The sequence below is a fragment of the Ursus arctos genome, unplaced genomic scaffold (assembly GCF_023065955.2).
Source record: "Ursus arctos isolate Adak ecotype North America unplaced genomic scaffold, UrsArc2.0 scaffold_33, whole genome shotgun sequence".
Taxonomy (NCBI): domain Eukaryota; kingdom Metazoa; phylum Chordata; class Mammalia; order Carnivora; family Ursidae; genus Ursus; species Ursus arctos.
This window is the reverse complement of record NW_026623019.1, coordinates 26,833,082-26,858,062: the sequence shown is the minus strand read 5'-3', so window position 1 is coordinate 26,858,062 and position 24,981 is coordinate 26,833,082. Positions and strand designations below refer to the sequence as shown.

The 24,981-nt window shown below is 46.6% G+C and overlaps 1 protein-coding gene across 4 annotated transcripts in view; it reads left to right on the top strand.

Annotated features, from left to right (window-relative positions):
• Positions 1–289: 289 nt before the first annotated feature.
• The window catches only part of PTCH1 (patched 1), a 61,583-nt gene continuing 36,891 nt past the window's right edge, over positions 290–24,981 (top strand). For 2 of the 4 annotated variants that reach the window (XM_026518701.4, XM_026518700.4), the window contains exons 1-5: positions 290–487; positions 2,135–2,327; positions 20,787–20,976; positions 24,000–24,069; positions 24,180–24,271. In XM_026518701.4, the coding sequence (XP_026374486.2) occupies positions 290–487; positions 2,135–2,327; positions 20,787–20,976; positions 24,000–24,069; positions 24,180–24,271 (743 nt within the window). Of the gene's footprint in view, positions 488–992; positions 1,444–2,134; positions 2,328–20,786; positions 20,977–23,999; positions 24,070–24,179; positions 24,272–24,981 lie in introns of those variants that run through there. The other 2 variants (XM_048218346.2, XM_026518702.4) reach the window with 1 other exon arrangement.

Below are 24,981 nucleotides of genomic sequence, written 5' to 3'. Positions count from 1 at the left end.
GCAATGTGGCAATGGAAGGCGCAGGGTCTGACTCCCCGGCAGCGGCTGCGGCCGCAGCGGCAGCAGCGCCCGCCGTGTGAGCAGCAGCAGCAGCGGCAGCAGCAGCAACAGCAGCAGGTCTGTCAACCGGAGCCCCAGCCCGAACAGCCGGCGGCCAGCAGCGTCCTCGCCAGCCGAGCGCCCGGGCGCGCCGGGAGCCCGCAGCGGCGGCAGCAGCGCGCCGGGCCGCCCGGGAAGCCTCGGTTCCCGCGGCAGCGGCAGCGGCGGCGGCGGCGGCGGCGGCGGCAACATGGCCTCGGCTGGTAACGCCGCCGAGCCCCAGGACCGCGGCGGCGGCGGCAGCTGCAGCGGGGCCCCGGGCCGGCCGGCCGGCGGCGGGAGGCGCAGACGGACCGGGGGGCTGCGCCGCAACGCCGTGCTGGACCGGGACTATCTGCACCGGCCCAGCTACTGCGACGCCGCCTTCGCTCTGGAGCAGATTTCCAAGGTGCATTTCAGACTCTCTCCTCTCCTCCCACTCTTCCCTCCTCTTCCTCTTTGGGATCGCCCCCGCCACACACACACGCACACACACACACACGCACGCACGCACTCACACACACCTCTCCAGGAAAAGAAGCAGACAAGTGGGGATTGAAAAATTCAAACCCTCCCTCCGGTCCTAGGAGGAAAGGGCTGTCTGAGGTCCGCAGGGGGTGAAGGTGTGTGTGTGTGTGTGTGTGTGTGTGTGTGTGTGTGTGTGTACGCTCCCTCCCCGGCATGCCTTTTCCGGAGCAGTGGAAAGCGGTCCACAGTGGACCACCTCGAGGGCGGCCGCAGCGCGGCACTGCCCAGTGCCCCCAGCCTTGGAGACCCCTGCTCTCGCGCCCCTGCCCCTATTTGCAACCTAAACCCCTGTAATGCTGCCACATTTCTTAACATCTTGGAGGGGGAGGCGGAGTGGAGGGAGGCGGAGAGAGGAAGGGGGGGAGGGAGCCGAAATAAAGGTGGTTTCCTTTTTTGGCAGCCGGTTTTGCTTTTGTTGAGCATGAAATCTCTGCCCCCTTAAAAATTATCCTTGGAAGAGGGCATCTTCCCTCTTCCTTTTTAGTTTTTGAGCCACCTCTTCTGAGAGCCTGGGGGGAAAGGGAAAGTTGTAAACAAATTGCCACCTTAAATCCGCGGTGCAGGTCTGCCAAGCGGCCGGGTTCATTGTGTTTACGAGGCTCGCTGAAATGTGTGGAATCCGGGGAAGGCGAGCACCCAGACGGGGGCCCGCCGGGGCAGCGGCCAGCGCCGGGGAAACGCCGCCGCCGGGAGCAGCCACAGCCCAGCCAGGACCCCCGCCTGCGCCGGCCTGGGCCCTTCCCCTGTGCACTTGGCTACTTTTTACGTTTAACCAGATGGGAAGGGAGAGGAGGGAAAGATCCATGTGGCTGCCCTCTTCCGATCACAAATATTGTCGTAAGTTGCAGATGGCTGCCCCACTTCCTAATTCAGCTCACACAGCGTCTCCCAACGCTTTGGAAATGCGTCTCGAGTGAGCTCCGGCGGCCGCGCTCACCACGTGGATCCCCACTTACTACCACGCCGGGCGGGGGTCAGGATCGGGGAGCCCGCAATACATTGTTCCCAGAGCGCGCTCGTCCCCCAGCCCCCCAGCCCTGCCGGCGCACCCGGAGAGGGGTGAAGGATGGCGCTTGACTTGCGGGGAAGCGATCTGTGGTTTGCTGGTTCTTAAATGGTGGGCTCCAACGTAGAGATTGCGCAGCCCCTCCCTTCCCAGCTCCGGTGTGAATATTGCCTGTGTTGAGTGATTTCTCTCCTCTCTGCCTCGGCTTCCCCTTCCCTCTGTTCTTGCAGCCCTTCTCCCCAGCCCCCTCAAGACACTTTCGGGGATGCTGAGCGGGTCGTGCGTGGGGGCACCCCTGCTGTCGCCAAGGTGCAGGTCCCACGCTGCATCCCGACGTTGATTTATGTCCAGGCCTCCCCACGCCGCTCGCATTACTCTGGGCCAGCCTGAGATCCAGGCCCGAGGGCACCCCCCCCCTCCCCACGGCTGTCGCGGGATCCGCGGGCGGGTGCGCGCAAGCGGGCGTGGGCGCGCGGGCAGCGACTCCCCGGCGCTCACTCCTCCCTTCTGCTTCATCCTCAGGGGAAAGCTACTGGCCGGAAAGCGCCGCTGTGGCTGAGAGCGAAGTTTCAGAGACTCTTATTTAAACTGGGTTGTTACATTCAAAAAAACTGCGGCAAGTTCTTGGTTGTGGGCCTCCTCATATTTGGGGCCTTCGCTGTGGGATTAAAGGCAGCTAATCTCGAGACCAACGTGGAGGAGCTGTGGGTGGAAGGTAAGAGACCCAGCGCCCGCCGCGGCGCCCTCTCGTCCCCCAGCCCGGGCCCCTTTCCCTTCCTCCTTCCAACTGATAAAGATATTTGCCAGCATACACCTAGAGCCTTTCTGTGGCGAGCGAGAACCCCCTGCCCGCACCAGGGGGAATTGTTTATTGTTTGGGCGCCTGGCCGGGAGCCAGGCCCGCCCGACAAAGGCCGCGCTGTAATCTACTCGGGGCGCTGCGCTCTGCTAGGTGTTGTGGGAGAGAGTGGCGAGGGCGGGCCGGCGGGGGCGCGGGGCCCCTCCGCGGGACGGACCACTCCGCGCGGCCGGGGGCCCCCGGGGCCTGCCGCCGCCGCCGCTCGCCTCCGCCGCGCCCAAGACGCGGCCCGAGTGAGGCCTCACGGCTCCTGGCTCTCGTCCTCGGCGTTCTTCCCTCCCCCACCCCCACCCACCACGTCCAAAGAGAAAGAAGGGGGGGGCAGAGAGAGGCCACCCCTCCGACTGGAGGGAGTGTGCGCGCCCCCGGCGGCCGTGGCCGCCGCGCCGGGGAGGGCGGGGGGCTGGCGCAGCGCGGGCCTGCGGAGGCGGCGGCGTGTGTGGTCCTGTTTTTGGACAGCTTTCAACTCTGGGGGAAAAAAACATTTGTCTCAAGGTACAAAAAAAAAAAAAAAAAAAAAGTGGGGGTGGGGAGGAAAGGAGTTAAAAAAAAACAGTAAAGCATAGACTGGAACGCATGTTTGCAAAGTAGATTAATGTTTCCTCGAGGGTGGGGGCCTTTTAAATGGAATGATTTCGGGGCAAAGCTGCGTTTTGCAGGCTGAAAGAAGAAATGCGTTTTAAGAACCCGGGTTTGGAGGGAGGGGCCACACAGGAGCTCTCCAAGGGGTTCTGCCAGTCTTTTACCCAACATTCCTCGATTTGGGGGTTCTTGAAGCCTTTTTTTTTTTAAGCAGTTGTAAATTTAAAATAGATCCCCCTCGCCCCTCAAGACGGAAACATTTTACATTCTTTTGGTGATACGGGTTTTCTGTTTTTTGGGTTCTTGTTATGGGTGGTTGTTTTTTTTTAATTCTTTTTCTGGAAGGTAACAGTCTTGCTACTAGAAAATATTTTAACCCCTGAATACTGCCTTGGTTATCTCTTACAATGAGATGGGAAGGAAGGGTTGAGGTAATCACGTAGATATTTCAAAGCAGAGTTATCTGGAGCTTTCCTAGTGAAAGCTACCTAACACAAAATTTGGAAGCCTAAGAGTTATATGTGTAATTACATCAGTGACCCCTTTCAGAATGCTGTTGGAAAACTAACCTTGGAGAATATTTTGTTCAGTTTGCCTTGTTTGTGAAGATTCAGCTCTCCGTGTTTTGCAAGCATGTGGTGGAGTCTTTAATTGAGAAGTGACAATTAAAATAATAGACCAAATAATTAAGACCAGAAAACATTCTTGCCTTAAGTAGGTTGGTAATTAATACAAAACTATTCTTTGGATTGAATCCATGGGGTAATTTACCTCAGTTGAGCACTTGCATGTCATTGGTAGATAAAAGAAGAGTTTACTTGAGCACCTATGATACGTTAGCACCAAGTTTACTGAGTACCTATCATGTCCCTAGCACTGTGCTAGGCACTGTAAGGGTCAGCGCGGTCTGTGAGACACTCCTTGTGCACAAACGCAGGCACTTAGAAATACTGGAGTGGAGTGGGCTTGCAGTAAATTGGAGCTCACAGTTGAAGTGGGCCATGAAAGTCAAATGGGGGGAAAAAAGCTTCCCTGGAAGGGGTGAGGTAAGTTAGGATGACCTGGAGAGAGAGAGAAGGAGGAAGTCATGCCTGGGCAGGAGCTCAGAAAGGGCGTCAAGCAGAGGCCCAAGCTGAGTAGAGGCTCCTGGTGTAGTGGGAATAGGGTGCCATGACACAGGTGTGCCCAGTACGGTAGGGCTGTAGTTGGGAAATGATGTGATTGGCTACTAGCCGGGAGCTACTGTAGGTTCCAGGACAGAACAAGGGGTGAGCTGAGGGGCTTCCCAGCTCTGTCCGTCTGTTCACTTTACGCCACTCAAACCAACAAATTTGTTCGGTATCAGTGGTGATGACAAAAGATAACTTTTGGCTGTTTTGAGCAAGATTTTTCAGTAGACCTTTAATAAGTGTAGAGAGAAATAATGTGCTTTATTTTCCTAACAGTGTTTATTTCTAGAAGCAACTGTGTTTCTGCATGAGACAATTCGTTTCAAGTCCTGGAAGGAGGAGGAATATGATTAGTGGCAGTCCCCCCCTGGGCTCTAGCTTAGTGAGAGAGTGTGAAGGAGTGACACCTCAGACAGACTCATTTTGCCAACTTTGGGCCCCTGAGTTATTTTTCTTCCCATTTCCGGTTTGGTAGTTTCAGCGCGGCTCATTGGTTCTTTAACCAAATGTTATTTACTTAATACTATCACTTGTTGCTCAACTACCATTACTGTTTATTATCTACTATTACATGCCTTACAACTCGGTAAAGTAGTTATCTATTATTATATTTATAACATGATAGTGTATGTGATGTTTTTACATGTAATAACTGAAGTATTGTTCCAGCTTACAAAAATGTCCACTTTGCCTCCTAATGACTTAAGTCAACTTGGTCTGTTGTCATTCATTCATTCATTCAATCATTCATTCATTGTGTGCTAGACTCTTCCCATGTAGAAGGAGCAATTGTTTCATAAACACAAGTAAACTCAACCAGGGATCCCATGAGGCCACCATACCATTTTATAATTTTAACTTCAGTTCAAAGAAGAGATAACAGTGGGGAGTTCTTGTTTATGATGTGGTGAGTTTGATGCTAATATCAACAGTAAGTAGTGTAAGCATTTGCTTTCAGGAGTTGGAATTTCTTGCTGTCCTAGACTGTAGCAGAGTAAAATGAGTAGTGACTCAGAATGCAGGTTAATTTGTACTTTAATCTCTGATAAATTCCTCATCACTATCAGCAAAGAAGTCTGTTAGGTGGTTGTTTTCTCAATGGAAACTATAAATGTTCTGAGCATAAACAAGGGTATTTGCTACACTAAAGAAACCAAACGAATAGAGATTGCATATTTCCCTAGTTAAAAAGCAACAGACTGAGAAAACGTAAGAGATTTTAAGGGGAGAGGAATGCTGTTTGGGAAAATGTTTATTTCCCCTGTGATTTAAAAAAAAAAAAGACATACCACGCACACTATATAGATAAATATACAAAGGGAACTGGAGATATGTGTATCTACATACCTATACACAGATACGTGTGTATACCAGCTGACTCTTGAACAGTGTGGGGCGTTTGGGGCACCGACCCCTGCACAGTTGAAAATCCATGTGTAACTTTTGACTCTCCAAAAACTTAACTACCGATAGCCTGTGTTTGCTGGAAGACTTACTGATAACAAATAGTCGATTAACCCATATTTTGTATGTTATATATTTCATATGCTGTGTTCTTAGAATTGAGTAAGCTGGAGAAAAGAAAACATCGCAAAATTCAGGAGGAAGAAAAATATATTTATGGTACTGTACTGTATTTATTGAAAAAAATCTGCATATAAGTGGACCTGCACAGTTCAAACCTGTGTTGTTCAGCTGTGTGTATCTCCAGTTACCTTTGTATTTACGTATCCACAGACTTCCTATGTATATCCTTGTATTTGCCAAAATAATTGTTGTCTTTTTAATATAGTCAGCAAATTAAAGGGATCCACTTGATAGGCTGTATCATTGATTTGACTTTCATGCTTCAACATGCTGGGGAAATGTGGCTTTTTAAAGACAGTTTGAATACATTGGCCACACTGTGGTAACCAATATAAGCTAGATAAGAAAGACTCTCTTTTATTTTTATCGCATTGGTGATAAGAACTCTTTGATTCTGTTGTTAAAATGTTCGTACAATGATTGCTGTTATCATTGCAACAGCAACCAGTTTCTTTTAAGAAACTCAGTATGCATTAGGTGCTAGCTTAGGTCTTAGGGTTCTAGTATTTGCAAGTCAGAAATATCAGATCAAGTAGCTCACTTGTGACTGGAGTCATGAGGTTCAGGGAAAGAGTATGCGGAATGATGTAGTGGACATCTTTTACTGAAGCACACGCCAGTGGCGGCAAGGTCAGGGAGAGACTAATTGTTAACTATAAAAATATTCCTTCAGCACGCGCTCTCTGTGCCTGCTCTGTGCCAGGCATTGCACGCCGCTCCAGAGAGGTATTGGTGAAAGGCCACAGTCCCTGCTCTGAGAGTACCCCCAGCCAGCAGGGGCACACAGACCAGACGCAGGCTGGCAGGCTGGCAGGAACGCCTTCCAGGACAGCCTGGACAGGGAGGGACTGAGCCAGGCACCAGGGGTTGGAGAGGTGGGGGTGCTGGGGCATTCCAGGACCAAGGCTCAGTGGACAGGGCTGTGGCCTCCAGGAGAACTCCCCAAGTGCTTGCTTCTATTTGGGACTTCAGGTCTGAGGTAGGGAGCCCGGAGGCCTGGAAGGCCAAGCTGCGTGGCAGGAAGGTGTCTGGGGTGTGCAGGGCATTTGGCCGAGTGGCTGCCAGCTCTTCCTTTTAGTCCTTCTTTGCCTGTCTCATTGTCCATACTAGCATACTTGGCCTCTAGGGCCCTCCCTGCTACCGGCGTGCTTCGCCTGGATTTCACCCTTAGGGGCACAGAAGGGAAGTCACTTTATTTGCAATCTTGCCCATTTCTCTGCTGGCTTTTCCTTTTTGCTTAGCACCTTTATCCTCCTGTCTCCCTTCATATCTACCCACTCGAACCCTGTCTCCGACACAAGTTTGTTGTGACAGCTCTGCAGTGACAGAACGTTCATTTATCTCTTTGAGCTCTTTTCTCCCCTCAAGCTTTGCCCAGCCCCTGGCTTCTTTTACTGCGAAGGGTAATAAATAGCCTTGAAGTGAATCCATATTACCTTGTGTTTGGTTATTAACATCTCTGGAGGCTACTAAGGGAAGAGAACACAAGTTGTGACTTTGATTTTTTTTTTTTAATTTTTAAAAATGTTTTTAATGCCTGCTTGATGTTTGTAAGTGCTCTCAAGTTTGTTCCTTGCTAGTATGACGCCTTCAGTGTTCTTGGCTTGAGCTCAGGCAGTTGTAGGAGATAAATGAACTTCACTATGCTTTCTTTCAGTTTAGAGCAAGGTTTCTCACTTTTGGCATTTTGCTGGATAATTCTGTGTTATGGGGGCTGCCCTGTGCATTGTAGGATGTTCAGCAGCCTCCCTGAACTCTACCCACTAGCTGCCAGTAGCAACCTCCCAGTTGTGACAACCAAAGATGTTTCTAGTCATTGCCAAATGGGGGCGGGGGGGATGTGCAAAATCACCCCAATTGAGAAGCACTGGTTTAGATAATAGATTCCAATTGGAAGACGCATGCTGCGCAGATGGAAGGCTTTTATTATGATGGAGTTGTGGCTGCAAAGCACTGCCATAAATGCAAAAGAATTTTCCTCTTTAAGATAACGCCCCCTCCCCATCTCCGAGTTTACTGATCTGGGTAACGAATGGTAACTAATTTTTTTTACTCTAATAATGTAAGTTCGTTTTCTTAGAATTACATTAAATAGCAAATAAAAACACCATGACGGGTTGGGGGGGCAAGCCATGGAAGAAAGAAAAAGCTGTATGTAAGAATATTTTCTTCCTTCGGGTAATTTAATTTTGAAGACAGACGTTGTTGCATTTCAAGAACAGTAAGATGAAGGTTTTAGCATGAGGGTGACTTCATTAAAAGCAGGAAAAGACACCACTGGACTTAGTCCATATTGAAACGAGAGCTCCTTTTGGCAGCGGGCACAGTCCATTAGCTCTTCGGTGGTCTAGGTCTCCTCCAGATGCTCCTGCCACAAACCACTTTCCCCCGGGTGCCCTTCCGCAGCAGAGCCAAAGGCTCAGTGAGGGGCTGAGGCCTGGAGCCTGTATGAGCCCTATGGGCTCTGATTTTACCGCCCCTTTTCAAAGTTATCCCCCAGTTTCTGCTCTCCGGGGCTGTCAGTTTGGGTGCGTTTCTCAAGGGATAGAAAGACCCACTGAAATGCAGCTCCATTCTTCTCCTTGGTCCCCTGTGCACTTTAAAAAATTAAGATGTTTATTAGGTATTGATTAGATTGCAACAGCGGGCACCCACATACAGGTGCAAGGAGTTGTGGTTTTTCTTCATATTTGGAGAAAAATGACTGAAAAATTAACACCCAACAATAATTGCTTTAAAATACCAAATAGCCTCCAGTGCCTGCTCCCCACGGTGCCTGGCCCTCCGAATCCTCCACGTCTCTTTGCTGCCCGCCACTCTTGAGCCTCCCAAGGAGCGTAGAAGCCAGGTTGGGCGATGGGCTGTATCAAATACACGGACTGCCGCTTGGAGGCTCCAGAAGATGACAGCTTCCAGATGTACGAACCGCCGGATCCGTTTGTTTGGATTATGCACCACAGCTGATGGCGAGATTAACGCTGGCTGGACAAGCTATGGGAGATTTGTCTGGTTTCCACAATGCTGTGTTTATATTTCATTGGGATTTCTCCTTCAAAGCTGACCTCCCCGTGACCCCCGGAGCTCTGTCCACTCAGGCCAAGCTGTAACTTGTCTGCCCTTCTTCTCCTGTTTGCGGGGGGGGGCGGTCACAGTTGTGCAGCGGAAGGGGCTGCTTTTGTGGTTTACCACCCCCCCTTCCCCAGCTTCATGCCAGCTGTCTGCCCAGATTTAGACCCATAAGAGTAATCTATTTTATGGGGGTGGGGAGTAGGGAAGGTGGAGGGGGTTTGATTTTAAAGGTCTTTTTAGCTTTTAAAACAAATACAGAAATTTTTTAAAATTATTATACAGGAGACCGTATTTCATAGAGGCCGTTTTGCATAAGTATAGTATTTTCGCTCAGCCCTGGTTTGATGCTACTTTGAAAAAAGACATCCCTAAATAATCACCAGACCTGTGTGATTCTTTCATTATAATGCTATTTCCTTTGCTCCTCATGGCTCCCAGAACCTCTTCTTCCTCTCCTCCTCCTCTCCCTCCCACCCTTCTTTCCCCCCACCTACTCCTAAACTGCCCTAATCATTTCCTCCCAGTGGATCTCTGGAGTTACTAGTGTGAAATCTGAAATGGTAGTAAATCTGGTTAATCACAAACTGACAGGAGGGAATTAGAAAATGTATTATTTCAAACCAGCTGTGGGAGATACCAAATGCAAAGCTGCCATTTGCATCCTTGGGGTTCTTATCTTGGTAAGGGTTGGTTCCAGGACCTTACTCTTTAATGGAGTCTTGTCAGCAGAAGATGCACTTCCCCTATTGAAGAGTCATGGCATTTTTATGGACTTTTGAGGTGCCTTAGAACTCATTGACAAATGGCCTGTGAAATAAGTCTTGGTCCCCTGTGTTTAATGTGTTGTGTGAAATATGGAAGAATTGGACGGTAAGTGAAATGTAAACCAAGACATTCTGACCCAGGCACCATACTTCAGGTTCTCCCCAGATGGAACTCCCACCAAAGCCAAAAGGAACATGGAAGAGGACAGATTTCCTTATCCAAATTTTGGCTGGCTCTGCCACACTGGATGGCCCATCCACATGAGAGGTCTCAGAGGGCAGAGGGGTTTGCTCATGAAGGCACTGCCAGCAGTTCATAAGGAGGAAACTCCTTGGGATTTTCTTAGTGGGACCCTTCCTTGACTCCACAGGTATCATCAGGGTCATCAAAATATAAGCACGTTTGTTACTTGTTCTTTGCTTCCAAACTCGGAATTTGGGTCCTTCATGATAACACCTTCTGGATTTGTTTCCCTTAAACTGGATTTAGGGTTGTTTTTTCCCCCTTACATACCTGTTTTTCCACGTGTGTGTATCTTTAGGTTTGACACAAAGAATCCCGTCTTCCAAAATAATAGAATGCTGCCATTGAGAAACCCCTTGACTATTACAGAGAAAGGTATAGGAAAGATGCATCCTGTCCCCAGTCCCTTCAAGACTATGACTGTTTTGTTGCATTTGGGTTTAGAGCATAGTTGGAAAACTATGTGTTAGGGAAACTGTCGTTGGTGGGCAGTCAGGTACCTGCTAATGAATGACAAGTGTGTGGTTGGAGAGATTTATAATGTGGAGGTAGGACTTTATTTCTAGAAACCCAGGTGTGAGTTGGCACAAATAGTCCACACTGCCTTTGGGTCCCAAAACACCATTGGCCGCGAAGGCGAGGCTAGTGAAACAAGTCTCTGTACCACCACACAAGCTTGATTATTGTCGTTAAGATAAATGAAAAGAAACAGTAGGTTTCTCCAGTTTATTAGCCTAGGTAGTTTTCAGTTATTGATGAAACATCTACAAAAGTGAGCAAAAGGAACTGGAAGTAGGCTTTGTTAAGTCAATGCGCGTGATTTTTTTCCCCTTAAATCATTGCTTAAGGGCTTCTGGCCCCTAGCTCAGGAATCCTGCCCAAAAATGCCAGATGTATTACACAGTCAAGTACTGCAATGTAAACACTGCTCTGTGCCATGAGGCAGGGTGGTCCATCTTCTGTTAAAGAAGAGCGAGAGATCGGGAGGGAAAGCGAGGTAAGCCCTCGGCTCTACGGTGGCGCAGTAGTGGTCGTGGTGTTTGGGTTTTTGCCTGCACGGTCAGGATTTGGAACTACGAAAACCTAGATGAATTAATACTTTTTACTGGCAAACAAAAGCCACTTGAATTGGGATGCCAAAGAGAGCAAGATGTGGCTTGGGTAATGTTGCTTCATTGGGTCAGATAAGTTTATAAAATGTTGAACAGAATGGGGAGGGGCTGGTAGGAACAAAGCTGTTGTTTTCCTAGAAGCATCTGTGAGCGCCACCCTTTTCATCTGCTGTGAGTTAAATTGCAAGGTGGGTGAAGCAAGGCAAGGCGAGACCAGCTTCTCTTACCGCCCTCTCCTGGGTCTGAGAAAGCCTGCTAGGTTGGTGCACCTTCTGTGCTTAAACCTAAGATGGGTCACAAAGCTGCTCTGGTGTTTTGTAGCATGGGGGAGGGGGGGCAGTCCAAGATATATTTGCAAAATAAATGGCCTGACAGGTTGCTCCCAGTTTCTAGATTTTAGTAAAGCACCTACTAATGATGATCATTGGGAGGTAAGAGAGTCACTGCACGCTTTGGGCTGTCCCACCAGTAAAACACGTTTTCACAGTGGTACAGGCGATTTGAGGAACTTGAAGTGCCTAGACATTATCTGTACATCCCAATAATAATACTAAGCAGTCCTTAGACTACCTAATTTAGGATGTTAAACATTATGAAGGTATTTTGTGCGTCAGGAGGAAATAGGATTTCAGTTTGAACTTGGGGAATTGTTTAAACAACCTGCAATAATATTATCCCGATTTTAGAAATCCATACTATAGAGTGACCTGAGAACGTTGCTTTTAGAAACAGTGACGGTAAAAATGGGAATTTTGAGATTAAGGAAAATGTAGGCTTCTTGATGCTCTACCCCTCCCCCAGCAGTTTTTTTTTTTCCTGTTTTGAATTCTCCCATCTCCCCACCCCCATTCCCTGATTTCCTTTTGCTCCTTTAGGGGAGAAACCAGAAAACTTCCCAAAATAGATGTAAATATCACACAGTGTCTTTTTAAATAGAAGTTTTCTGAGAGAGCATAATAAAAGAATTTTCCCTAGCTGCCTAAGAAATTATTTCTTTCCTCTTACCTGTTTTTTCCCCATGAGATTCATACATGGTTGCAGTAAGTTTAAAAATGATAAATATGGTGCCGTCATTTTAGTCCACACATGGTCTAGAAAAAAAAATTGCACATGTTTAATACCTTGCTTAATTGCAAACAAAGGCTGCAATTTGAGAGAATTGGGATTAGGGCTAAATATCTATTAACTGCTCTTTCTAGAGATTTGGGGAATAGGATGACCCTTTTTTTTCTTTTTTTCTTTTTTTTTTAAATAGGCTACAGTTTCACATGGCTCCCAAAAGAAATCTCTCTCCCTTTTTGTTTCCCACACCAATTGATTTATCATTTTGCTTGCAAGCAGATCCAGAATGTTAGGGCAAGAACACACTCACTTTTTTCTCGTAACTTTTTTGTTGCGGACCGAAACCAGTTGACTTGAATAAATTTTTCTGAGGCCTGAATGTAGCCAGCAACGTGGAAAAATCTTGCCATTCAGGGCCGTCTGAATGTACATTTCAGCCACACAGTAAGCTGCATTGGTAGGCACTGGAGTGCTAAATACAACCATTTTTCGCAGCAGCGAGTTAGACAGGTGATTAGCATAATTAGCACCGAGCGGCCATACATATGGTAATGCTGAGTGTGTAAATGCCAGCTGCGGTGTAAAATTTATGTCAGGGGTCGGCAGGGCTGTGCGAAAGTATTGTGTTCCAGCTGCAGGTCAGGGCCGCCAAAGCTTACCTCCTTTTCTCTTGTTGGTGAATACGCCAAACAGAAGAGAAAGACAGAAATATAACAGATACGGCTTTGATGGAACAGCCCAGTTCTGTGCAAGAGGGACTGTTCTCTAAAACACACACGCACGCACGCACACACGCACGCACGCACTCACACACTTGCAGAAATCCCATTGCTTTCTCTAGAAATCGTGTTTAGTTCATGCAGGGCGCGCATGAGTGGCAGGCAGGATGCGGGTTTGGGTAGGTAAAAGGGCCAAGTGATTTGTTGGAAGGAAAAGTTTTAGTCACTGAATTTTTGAAAGGCTCTAAGAGTTGTTCCTCTGTTTCACACCATCCTCTTACTGTCTACCCACCCCCCACTCCTGCCCACATTGTTTTCCTTCAGATAAATGGGAAACACCCCCCCCCCCCACCACCATGGGATAGGACCATAATATAAGGTTCCAACAGCGCAGCTCTCTTCCCAAATTGCTTGACTGGTTTTAGCAAAGGACTGGAAGTTTCTTTGTGTTGTTTTTCTGGGGCAGCTCTGCTTACCACTCCACTTACCGCCACTGTCAGACCCATTTCAGTAGGGCTCTTGCTTGAAAGGAGGACAGTCTTAAGTGGCCCACACCCTTGGAAATGCATGATAGGGGAGTTTATAGCTGTGCCCAGTTCATGCATTTTGCACTCAAAGCACTTCTCCTGCTGTCCCCTCCCCTTTTTCACTTGGTGGCTATAAGGAGTGGTGGTGGTGACAGAATATAGTTCACACCAGGCTGACCTGGTGATGAAACTTCCTCACAGCACCAGGGGGTCCTTATGCATCAGCCCCTAATCCAGCTAATCCTGATGGCAACAAAATCCTGAAAGTAGCCCCTGGTGAGGGTGTGGGAGATAAAGCAGGCCTGAGTGATGTTCCTCAGGGCCCCCGGAGGCTGCCTGTGGAGGTGGGGACTCATTGTCTTCTCCCCTGTGCGTGCTCAAGGAGGAGGCCAGTGCAAAGAGGCCCAGGCTGGATAATGGCAAGAAGACTGTTCAGGGCGGAGAGGTGATGTCAGCCCCACAGAAGCTGAGAGAAGGGAGCTGGGGCTAATGTTAATTCAGCAGTACGAATGCTGGGGTAGAGAGCCCCACCACCACTGTGCAAGCACTTGGCTTTTGTTGTTGTGGTTGGGTTGTGTGGTTTTTGTTTTTGTAATGAAGACTTTAGGAGGCCTTAACTTAGGACTTGATTGCAACACTGTCTTTGGTCCCAGGTTCTGTTTTTTGGTCTAGCATTGCCTCTGATTGAGCACGCTGCTCTGTGTCAGACCCTCCCAGGTCTGCGCAGCTCCTGCGGAAGGACAGGACTTGGGTTTGCATCTACTTGCTCGTGGACTTGAGCATTCAGGTGAAATCATGGCAGGACCTGGGACAGTTCACAGGGGGCCAGTACGCAGTTATAGATAGAGCGGAGCTCCATTCCGTCATGTCCCGCCTGACGCCAGGAACATCCTTGAGTCCACGGGCTGTGACTTCGTGTGGCCTGTCTTTGGTGGGGTTGACCGCAGCCCTCATTTGCCACAGCAGCAAGTGACCGAGGAAGAATGGGTCTCCCAGCAGATGCAGGGTCATCTTGGGAGCTGGTGGCCCTGGAGAGAATACCAGGTGGGGGGAGCTGTGGCAGGCGGCAGGTCCAGGGTGGGCACAGTGCTGGGCTGACCTGATCGTGTCCGACAGGGTGAGCGGGCAGCTTCAGGGAAAGCCATTCAGAGAAGCAGCCTGGGCGGTAACAGATGGCACCACAAACAGCTGGTGTGGGGGCTTGTGGCGGGCGCATGCTCAGGCCTGTTACCCCTTCTACCAAGTTCCGCCCTCCTTACCCCCCCCCCCCAGGCTGTCCCTGGGGAGGTGTGGGGATGTGTCCTGCTCTTGTCTTGTTTTTGTGGTTTTCACTCCCTGGGCTCACTTCGTGAAGGCAAATTCTCTTTGGGCTATCTGATTCTAGCATTTTCCCATGGCAACACCCAAGGGCACAATCCCACGAGGAGAAAAACAGCCCAGAAGCTTAAGCAGCAGTTGGCTAGTCATGAATAAAAGAGATGGCTGGAAGAGTGACTAAAACTCACAGCTCAGGAGTTTTCAGCCAATTGCCCAAATTACTGAATCTTCATTTTTTTCAATTTAGAAAATGAGCTGGTGCTAATAATTTTGCAGTTACACCCTTTTGGAGATTTGTCGTTTTTCACCCTCACAATAACTAATCGCAACATTGAAAGAAGGACCTGAAGTAACTAAAGGGGAAGAAAAAAATCTCTCTAGAGGCTGTTAGATAATTCATGGGATTAATCAAATGCAAATGCTCGGCTTGCATATACACAGACCCCATTTTCCTAATTGGACTCTGAGTGGGTACTTTTCAGGCTGAAAGGGTCATTTGTTTTGACTGATTGACTTTTTGAGGCTTTGGGAAGAATTAATATCTTATACAGATGACTGCCTGTTCCCAAGGCTCTGTATTGAAGCTGTTCATTCATTCATTCCTCTGACACGCTGAGTGTGCGCATGCGCCTGGTGTGCCGAGATAAGCGGGCAGCGGGCAGTGCCTCCCTGAAAGGATTAGGAATTTACTGGGAACAGCACTCCGTTTGGCCCCTCCGATCACCTTTATGTGGATCACAATCAGCTTTTGCTAAAAGCTTTTTGCATGAATGCTGAGGCGTTTATTAAGCTCTGCAGAGAGGCCGTGCTAAGGAAGGGTGCACTGCGGGAGAGCACCACGAAGGGAGCATCTCGTCTACCGTGGATTGGCATAGCATTGGCCCAGAGGTATGGACCCCTGGGTGGAATGGTTTCCCACCTGTGCCGGCCCTTCTTCACCTTGCAAAGCCATGATGGTTTGACTTAGGGATGAAAGGATCAGCGGAGCTTGCGCGAGAACGTCTTCGCCCAAGTGGTGCTTTTTACCCCACCTCTTTTGAAAAATTGGTTTAAGCCTTAGATTTCTAGGGAATTCCCAGGTAAAGAGGCATAAAACAGCGTATTTTCTGTGTGCCTTCATCTTTCTGCCCTCCTCTAAGACAGGCCTCTCTGGGGACCAGAAGGAAAATGGGGGCCTGTCCGATGCCACCCTTGGGGCTCTACTGAAACCACTATTTCCTTGGTGGCGGTAAACACTCTGGAGACAATGTTGTTGTCCTTTAAATAAAAAATACCAATTGTTTGTCCTGTGTAATACTTTTGAGCATTCTGAAAGCTCTGCTGTGAGCTTGACATAGTCTGCTGTGTGGAATTTGGCTCTCCTGGAGTCATATCCTCAACAAGTGCTCAGGAGACACCGGGCTCTCTCAGGACAGTTGGACACACGGCTGAGGGCCGGTTCCCCCTCCAGCAGCTGTGTGACCTTGGGCAAGTCACCCAAACTGCAGCTGCTTTTCCTCTTCTGTAAAGTAAGGGTGATGCCCCAGGCCCTGTGGTAAATGAATAAATGACCAGATGAATGAATGCCTGCCTGCTCAGCTCCTGGTTAAGGGTTTGGGAAATTTCACGCCTGTTGTTAATACTCACACCACCTTATGAGGTTAGTAGTAGCATTTTCATCCCATTTCACAGAGAAGGTTACCGAGGCCCAACTGTGTCAGGGACTTGTCTCAAAGCTGTGACTCAGAACCCAGCCCTTCTGATCCTGGTTCTCATCCCCTGACTGTCCAGTCCAGCTTGCCCCAGCTTGATGGGGGAGCAGCACTGAGCAAAATGTTTATAAATAAGTAAAGAATGCATGTGAAATGGCTTTGGAAATGGAAAACATACACAAATTTAAAAGGCTATTTTGTGTCCCAGGATCCTGAGTTAACATTTTTCATGAGTCTTGTTCAAAGAGTTTGGTTGTTATTTTATTGTTAAAAGTTGTTGCATTTGGAAGAAGGAAGAGAGTATAAGAGGACTTCCGAATACGATGAATATACATGTTATTTTTGTATTGAGCTTGCTTTTCATTCAGAACCCTACCAAGTAGCTTTCGTATTTTTCTCCTTTTGTCACATGGAAGTCTTTAATTGTACCAGTTCCATGCAGAAAAATTAAGAAATAGCAATAAACCCCAAAAAGGGAAATGGGTAAATATTATCCATAAACTGCCATACAGCAGTAGTGGCTGTTCACACAGCTGTCAGTATATACCTGTATCTACATCACAAATACTCAGTATTGTGGCTCATTCTGCTCAGTAGTCAAAAATAATCATGCAGTACTTCATGAGCAGACTATTGTTTAAATAAAGAAGGACGTTGACCTTGAAAATGGGACAGAAGGGGGAAAAACCATTTCCCCCAGACTGCACCTGTAGTTTCAGGCACTTAAACGCGGTTCTGTGGGGCTTCCTTACTGGTGGAGTTTCACACTGACGCCTGATGAGGAAGATTGGCTAGATAAGGAACAGCTCTGGGCTGTCACTCAGTAGTGATTTAGGATAAGCATTTGCTAGGGTAGCAAACGTCAGGTGAGTCCATAAAATGGCTCTGTCCAGAGAGGTTTCTGTTTCTGGTAGCTTGTTCCAGAGCACCGTGGGTGAATACTGATGTAAGAGTGTATGAATGCTGGGCAGTTTATGACACAGGTACACCCGAGAAGGAGCTAAGTCTCCCAGTGCAACCGAGTGAATGACATAATTATGGTCTCACCAGGTTCCAGCCACACTGGCCTCCTTTCTCTTCCTGTAGCAAGCCAAACAGGAGGGCCTTACGGTTGCTGGTTCCTCTGCCCCAAGCACTGTTCCCCCAGCTCTTCAAAGGCAGCCTAAATGTTACTTCCATTTAGGCCACTCCATTTGAAGTGACCCACCTCCCAGTGACTCATGTGGCATCACCATCTTTATTTCTTCTGTGGCACTTGTCATGCCATGAGATTAGCTTACCGATGTGTTTGTCTGTTGCCTGTGTGCTTCACTGGCCAGTGAGCCTTTTGGAGCAGAGAACACGCTGGTCTCACCCACCATAACACCCCACTGTTCAGCACACAACAGGCACCTTCATAGGCTCGCCAGATGAATGAATCATGTTACGGCTATTTGTCAAGTAAAGTGGATGTTAAACTTTTTTAAAGTTACTGAATAATTTTGCAAAACCATTCATATTTGGTTAAATATAAGATGAAATGTTAAATAAAATGTAGCCACGTAATATGGAAAAAGGAGTTGAATTTAACAGTACTCAAAAGTAGGATACAGCGTAGGTGGTTGAGGACACTTTAGAATTCAGGGTCAGCTCTCATTGCTCTACCTATGATGATAGTCTTGTGTTGGTTGAAACTGGTTGTCATGTTAGCAAAATATTAAATTTATCTCTAGAGCAAAGAGATGAACGAACAAAAAGATTTTCAATTCCAGAGACGTGACACACACACACCTTTATTAGAATACATCCATTTACTTAAATATACATCTTAAACCATCTAAAAAGTGACACTGTATAGCCCCTGAGGTACATTTCATATCTTGTAGGAAATAGCATCCTTTCTGAAAACCCCTGTAATAAAATAATTGATCTGTTGTGAGGTTGGTCTGCAAGAGTGTAGAAAGTTCTTTTCAGGAGCATGAACCTTGTATGTGATCTTTATTTTTGTATGCACTCCTCTCTTGGGTCTTCACCTTTTCCGGTTACAGTCACAGGCAGCTGCTCTAAGGCAGGGGAGAGGAGGGTGGGGGTGTCTGTGGTCCCACTTTGTTTTTACCTCATGGTTTTAATTCACCTGAAGTCTTAAGCTTCAGGAGAGATAAAAGGAAGTAGGACTTTGTAAGCAGAAGGAGGGATCACGTGCTCTGCCAATGCTGGAGGAGCGGGTGGAAATATAAGTGATTTATAGGTGTGGGGCATTGATGTCATATAGCCAGTGAAAAAGGAGTTCAGCTTTTTTTCCAAAAAGGCTATTTGGAGCTCCTTGGCTTGGAGCTCTGTAGCTTTTCAGAAGTGACCTCTGGACTAATAATTGGCTTTTTAGCCTCAAACAGCCTTTTTATCTCCAGAGAATGTGGATTGAGTCTAATTCAGTTCACTAGTTAATTGGTTGAAATAATGCATTGTGATTCCTGCCAGAAGGAGCCAGACCCTGCCTGCAGGCAGCTTTAGAAGAGCGTCCTGAAAAGGCCTGTGACTTCATGTAAATTTATCCTTTGTTGCAAGTTTCCTATGTTTTCCTGTGGTCTTTCTTTAACTTCGAATTGGTCTCAGGGCCCTCAGCAATTCCCCAGGGCATCTGTCAAAGTTTTCTGCGCAAGGAGTCATAATACTTTCTGTAACTGATTGATAATTTCCCCCTCTCTGCCCCCCCCTTGCCCGTCCCCCACCGTTTCTCCTCCTCTTTGACACACCCCACAGTATGTTGGGCCTCACCTCACAGTATTCCGCAGTGGCCTTGGCCATCTGCGTGGACCCGCACAGATGATCCTGCCAGTCTGTGAATCTGGACTAGCTTTCCTAATGAGGGCATTATTTGCTTTTTAGCCTGCCCCCTTGTTTATAAAATATGCCAAGAGAACTAAACAACCCGCTGTTCCCAGTACTTACTTACTTGCCCAAACCAAATGTTTATGTCCTTGAATACTAAATTTGAAGAAAAAGGATTCCTCCTCGTGGGAAAGCTGAGGATGATTGTTGAAGGGTCTTTCTGCACTGCAGCTGAAGGCCTGTATTTCAGTAAACATGCAACTTACCAGGGACTTCAGGAACTGTTCAGACTCACTGTTCAGTCATCAGCTATCCTTAAGAGTATGTGTGTAGGGAGGGGGAGAAGGGCGGGGGGAGCTGTTCTAGGAGTCTCTCTCTGCTTGCCTCCTGGCCCCTTCCTGAACAGCCCCTCCTCTGTGACTCTATTGGATCGAAGCACCCTCTTGTCAACCGTATCCCCACACAGCTACCCTGTTGGGAAGCTAGCCCCCTCAAGGTCCTGGAGACCTTGCTTCCAAAATTCCTTAGAGACTTACGCTATCCCTAGCCCCCTCCCCACTTGAGGGTATTAAATAGGCCATTCCTCACAACCCTGGGGCAGCAGCTCTTTCTGCCCACGGCTCCTGTCCCTGTGCTTTAATAAACCACCAATTTTGCACCAAAGACACCTCAAGAATTCTTTCTTGGTCGTCCGCTCCAGACTCCACCCCACTGAACCTCACCTGAACTTCATCACCCCCATACCTCCCAGCCAGGTGGCAGCATTCTGAGCTTGGCTCATTCTAAAACCATAATTGAAATATAATGTAGGACCTGGGAAAGAAGACAAAAAAGCAGTTTGCAGTAGCAATGTGCCTTGTACCTTGTTGCCCTGGCCTGTGGCCAGCCTGCTGGAGAGCTGGTTGGTACTGGGCAGGGGCCCTGGCCTCAGCAGCAGCTTCAGAATCATGTGGGGAGCTCCTGGAACACAGGCTGCCTGCTCACGGGCAGCTCAGAACCTGGAACTTGTGTTTCCAGGGTGCTGACCAGGTGAGTCTGATGCAGCCAGGACCCAGAGACGGGCCGCCTGGGCCCTGGCTGATAGATTTGCTTCCTCTCAAGTACATCTGATGTGAATCACATTATTTATCTTCTCCTGGCAAGTTTTGTGCTGAACACACATTTGCCACCTTTCCTTGTTTCTTTTTCAACAGGGAGAAACATTTCCTTGTTACCTTTGCTAGATTATTTAGGAGAAGAGTGTAAATTGAAGCCATTTATCTTGAACTGTGCTGCAGGGCCACATTGTTTACACAAGTGAAAGAAATTCTAACAGGGGTATTTGGTCTGGTCTGCAAGGAAAAGGTGTCTCAAGTTTTCCTTCCCCCTCCCCCTTTATACATATGGTGTATTAGTTAGAAGGCGCGCAAAGCACGTATGCATTAGGTTTGCATATGCAATGGGCAGGACAGTTCATGGGTTTAGTGAATATTTTATATATTTTTTATTGGTGAAATGAACATTGCCCATAATAATAAAGTGAATGTTAACCCCCCCAAACATCAATCATACGTTTTGATGACCAGAGATGGTTTATCATGCATCCTGCCCCTCTTAGTGAGATAACAGAACGTGAATTTGTGGGGATGTTGCTGTTCTAATTGAAACCTGTACATGTTTGTCAGTTGGTGGACGAGTAAGTCGTGAATTAAATTATACTCGCCAGAAGATTGGAGAAGAGGCTATGTTTAATCCTCAACTCATGATTCAGACCCCAAAAGAAGAAGGTGCTAACGTCCTGACCACGGAAGCTCTCCGACAACACCTGGACTCAGCGCTCCAGGCCAGCCGAGTCCATGTATATATGTATAACAGGTGAGTTGGTGGAAGAAGCTGCTGGTTTTAGTAAGTTACGTTGCCCTGGAAATATGCTTAAGTGTTAGTTCAAATAGTTGTGTAATGAAGTGATTTAAAAAAAAAAAATCTTGATATTTGTTTCTAGAGTTTGGTAACAAATCAAATACATGATAAAGTATTTTCAGTAAGTGTCTTGGCACTATGTACCCAAAATGAGCATGATCCTTCAGGCAGCCATCTGGGGGGTATACACCCATTCTGAAGATGTTTCAGCGCTTAAGATATTTTTGGAGCAGTTACAATTGGAATTGCCTTTAGTCAACTTAAAAAGAATGGGAAAAGACGAAGGAAGAACTTACTTCTGGTTACTTTGTATCCCCCACAGTTATTGACAGTTGGTCTGTGTTACAAAGCATATGGCAGGTTGAGCCACTCTGGTGAATTCTTACTGACAGGAATCATACACAGCTTCACAAAATATCACCCTTTAGCTTCACAGCTAATTTAACAATGCTGTGGGTATAGTAAAAACATACAAGAGTTCAGATAAAAACTGACAGCCCTTTTTCTTTTCTATTTCAACAGTGAGCTGTTCGGGGCAGGGACCACATCTCTTGTCCGTCCTTGCACCCCAGCGTTTCGATCAGGGTGGGCACTGGGGGTCTGTTGATGTGACCAACTGCCTAGATTGTAAATTTGAACTGGGTCTTCTCCCTGAACTATTGAGATGACTATCACTAAACCCTGTTTTCAGGGTGAGTTGGCATTTACCTAATCCCATCTTGTCCCTCACCAAGGCTTTTTAAGCACCTCTTTTTTTTTTAATTTTTTAAATTTTTAAATTTATTTTAGAGAGAGCGCACAAGCGGGGGGTAGGGGCAGAGGGAGAGGGAGAGACAGAGAATCCCAAGCAGACCCCACACTGAGCGTGGAGCCTGATGGAGGGCTCGATCCCACAACCCATGAGATCATGACTTGAGCCAAAACCAGGAGTCGGACGCTTAACCGACTGAGCCATCCAGGCATCCCCTCTGAAGCACCTTTTAACTGAGTGGTTGATGATATAGTTTTTCACAGGAGAAGTGAGTAAGTGGCACTGTAGACATATTCAGAGGCCAGGGAGAATGAGGGTAGAGAATAAAAGGAAAATCTGTCCTTGTTCCTGCTACAGTTACCTCCACTCTCCATGGTCTTAACTGGATTGGCTCTAAGACCCATCTCACTGGAGACAGAGCCCTAGAGTCCAGCATGAGTCACATGCTCTTGTTTCCTCATGATTACGTCTGGTCTACCATCCTCAGGAGGTTCTGAGAACAAAATGCGATACATGTAATGGATGAAAGGGAAAGCGTAAGGAGATATTCTAGCATTTTCATCAGGTAGACTTGACCAGAGAGCACACCCTACTCCGATCAGCACATCTCTCCCATTCTGTAGAGGAAGCAGCTACCCAGTGCAGTTAATTTGTGGAGGCCCTGTAACGAACCTGGAAATGGGCATTCCAGGACCACTGTAAGCATGCTGACCCATTTTTAACATAATGGGACCCTATCTTGAAGGGACTTGTCACTTACGCACTTCAGAAGATGTGTCTGTACCATAAAATTATACTCTTTATCTGAGATGGAACCAGAGAACATTTATGCATTGGAATGAGCTTTAAAGAACATCTAGTTCAACCCATCTCATTTTTTAGGCGAGAAAACCAGGAATTAGATCAATTAGAGCATTTGTCCAAGTTCATACAATTATTAAACATTAGAGCCAGGTTTCAAACCCTTTCTTCTGGCTCCAAGACAGGGATTTTTCTAATGCACAGCCATGCCCTTCTCAAGGAAGCGTAAATGAGTTCACTGCAGAATTCAGTATGAACACATACGTCGACGCACGAGTAGATGGGTGGGTGGGTGGATGAGTGGGTGGAAGGATGGATTTATAACTTGAGCCCTGCACTCAGGAGCTGACGGTCTAGTTAGGAAGAGGGAAGACATCAGTACAGACGGGCACATACAAAGGCACAGGCACTGCCCGGCCCAGCTGCTCCAGGTGTCAAGCAGATTGGACCAGCAGAGTCCTGGAATTCAGGAGAAAGCGGTGATTTTCAGTAGCACTGGGCAAAAAAAGCCTCGTGGGAAGGCGTGGCATTTCACTGGGGACCCTGAGGGATAGATGTGAAGGTTCCACAGGGACATGGGCTAAGTCCAGAACATTCCTTTGGGTGACCAATACAAAAAAAAGAAGGCTGACCAATAAAATAGAGCAGTTTAGAGAGCCTTAAAAACATTTTTTTTTTTTCCGCCTGGTTTTCCCATCCCCGCCCTTTTCAAATTTCCTCTTTTTTCAAGTTAAGTTTATCTCCCTGATACACTTGGAAAGGCATGGGCTTACAGAGCATTTTTCTAGAGATGACGGAACTCTGTAATAGTAGATAGGTGATAGATAATAGAGCTAATTGTTGATCATATATTTAATATCATTTCTATAGAACAAGAATAAAAGACTGTAAAGAAGGAAATCTGTCTACCTGGCAGTGTTGCTTACAGCATTCATGGTTGAGAGTAGAATTCATTTTGAACACTATCTGTTAATAAGGACATTAACTGCCAGTAAAAAAAAAAAAAAGTAGTATTTTCCCACCTGAATATATGTTAATATATTACAAACCTTACTAATTAGTCTCCACTTATTTTAAATTTGTGATAATTCAACTCTGAATTATCTTCCCTGAAGTTGTTCAATGTATGTAGAAAAGCAGATTAATGGTGTAAACAAGATTATTGGGAGAACACTTAAGAAAACAAGACTTTTCAAGTACTTTGGTAGCATTCATTTACATAAATACCCACATGTTAATTACAATTGCATATTATCTATTCATTAAAGCAAGCTTGTTGAGTCTTTAGTTGGCAAAAGTTGTGCTCGTTTTGACAGACACTTAAAAGTGATCGAACTGCAGTTCTCACTATATGTTCTATACTTCCGATTTTGCACTGATTTCCTTATGCAATGAGAATGTTTGTCTCTGCTTTCTATTTTACTAGGCAGTGGAAATTGGAACATTTGTGTTACAAATCCGGAGAACTTATCACAGAAACAGGTTACATGGATCAGGTGTATTTTCTTTCTTTCTTTCTTTTTTTTTTTTTTGCAAGAAATTCTCAAAAATTCCTCCATGGTATGCATTAGCCTAACACGTGGCTTGTTCTTTTTAACTTTGACAGATAATAGAATATCTTTACCCTTGTTTAATTATTACGCCTTTGGACTGCTTCTGGGAAGGGGCAAAGTTACAGTCTGGGACAGCATACCTACTGTAAGTGTGTGAGCTTGTGTTCTGATGTCTGTGATTTCTAAACTTTAGAATGTTTTGGATGCTACTTGATCATTGTTTATTCTATTTCAGTTTTGAACAAGAAATAAAAACATTGAAATTCCACGGGCATTTTTTGAGTGAATAGTTGGGGGAGAGTGGACGACAGCAGAATGTTTTTCCTCCTCTCAAAAAAAAGTTCTGAAGGCACCATTAAATTTCATTCACTTTTACCACCCTATTTATATGCAAATAAAATGCAAATTCTTTCAGCGTATGTATGATTTTTAACTCTTTAATGAAATGTGTACCGTTTTGCTGACCAAGCACTGCCATAGGTTTGAGTTATTTTCTAAGGAGAGAGAATTTATTAGTGCGTACATGTCAGAATTAAATATACTGAGTTAAAGCTCAAGGTCCTCCTGCAGAGTAAAATACGAACCTTTCTTTGGATCACATTAATGACACTTAAGGGGGGAATCCACTGTCTTTGAAGGCCATGGTAGGGGATGCTTCACAGTTTAGCAGATGGATATTATAGACACCACATCATTTAAGGAATAATTAGTAATCAGTATAGACATTTTCAGTTAATTATGCAAGAGTTCGTGCTTGGGTTATTGTTTCTGTCCTAGCTTACACATATCTGCAGAAGCAATTTGCAGTGGCCATACCCTGACCCTCAGTGTACAGTTTTAGATGGGAAATAAGGG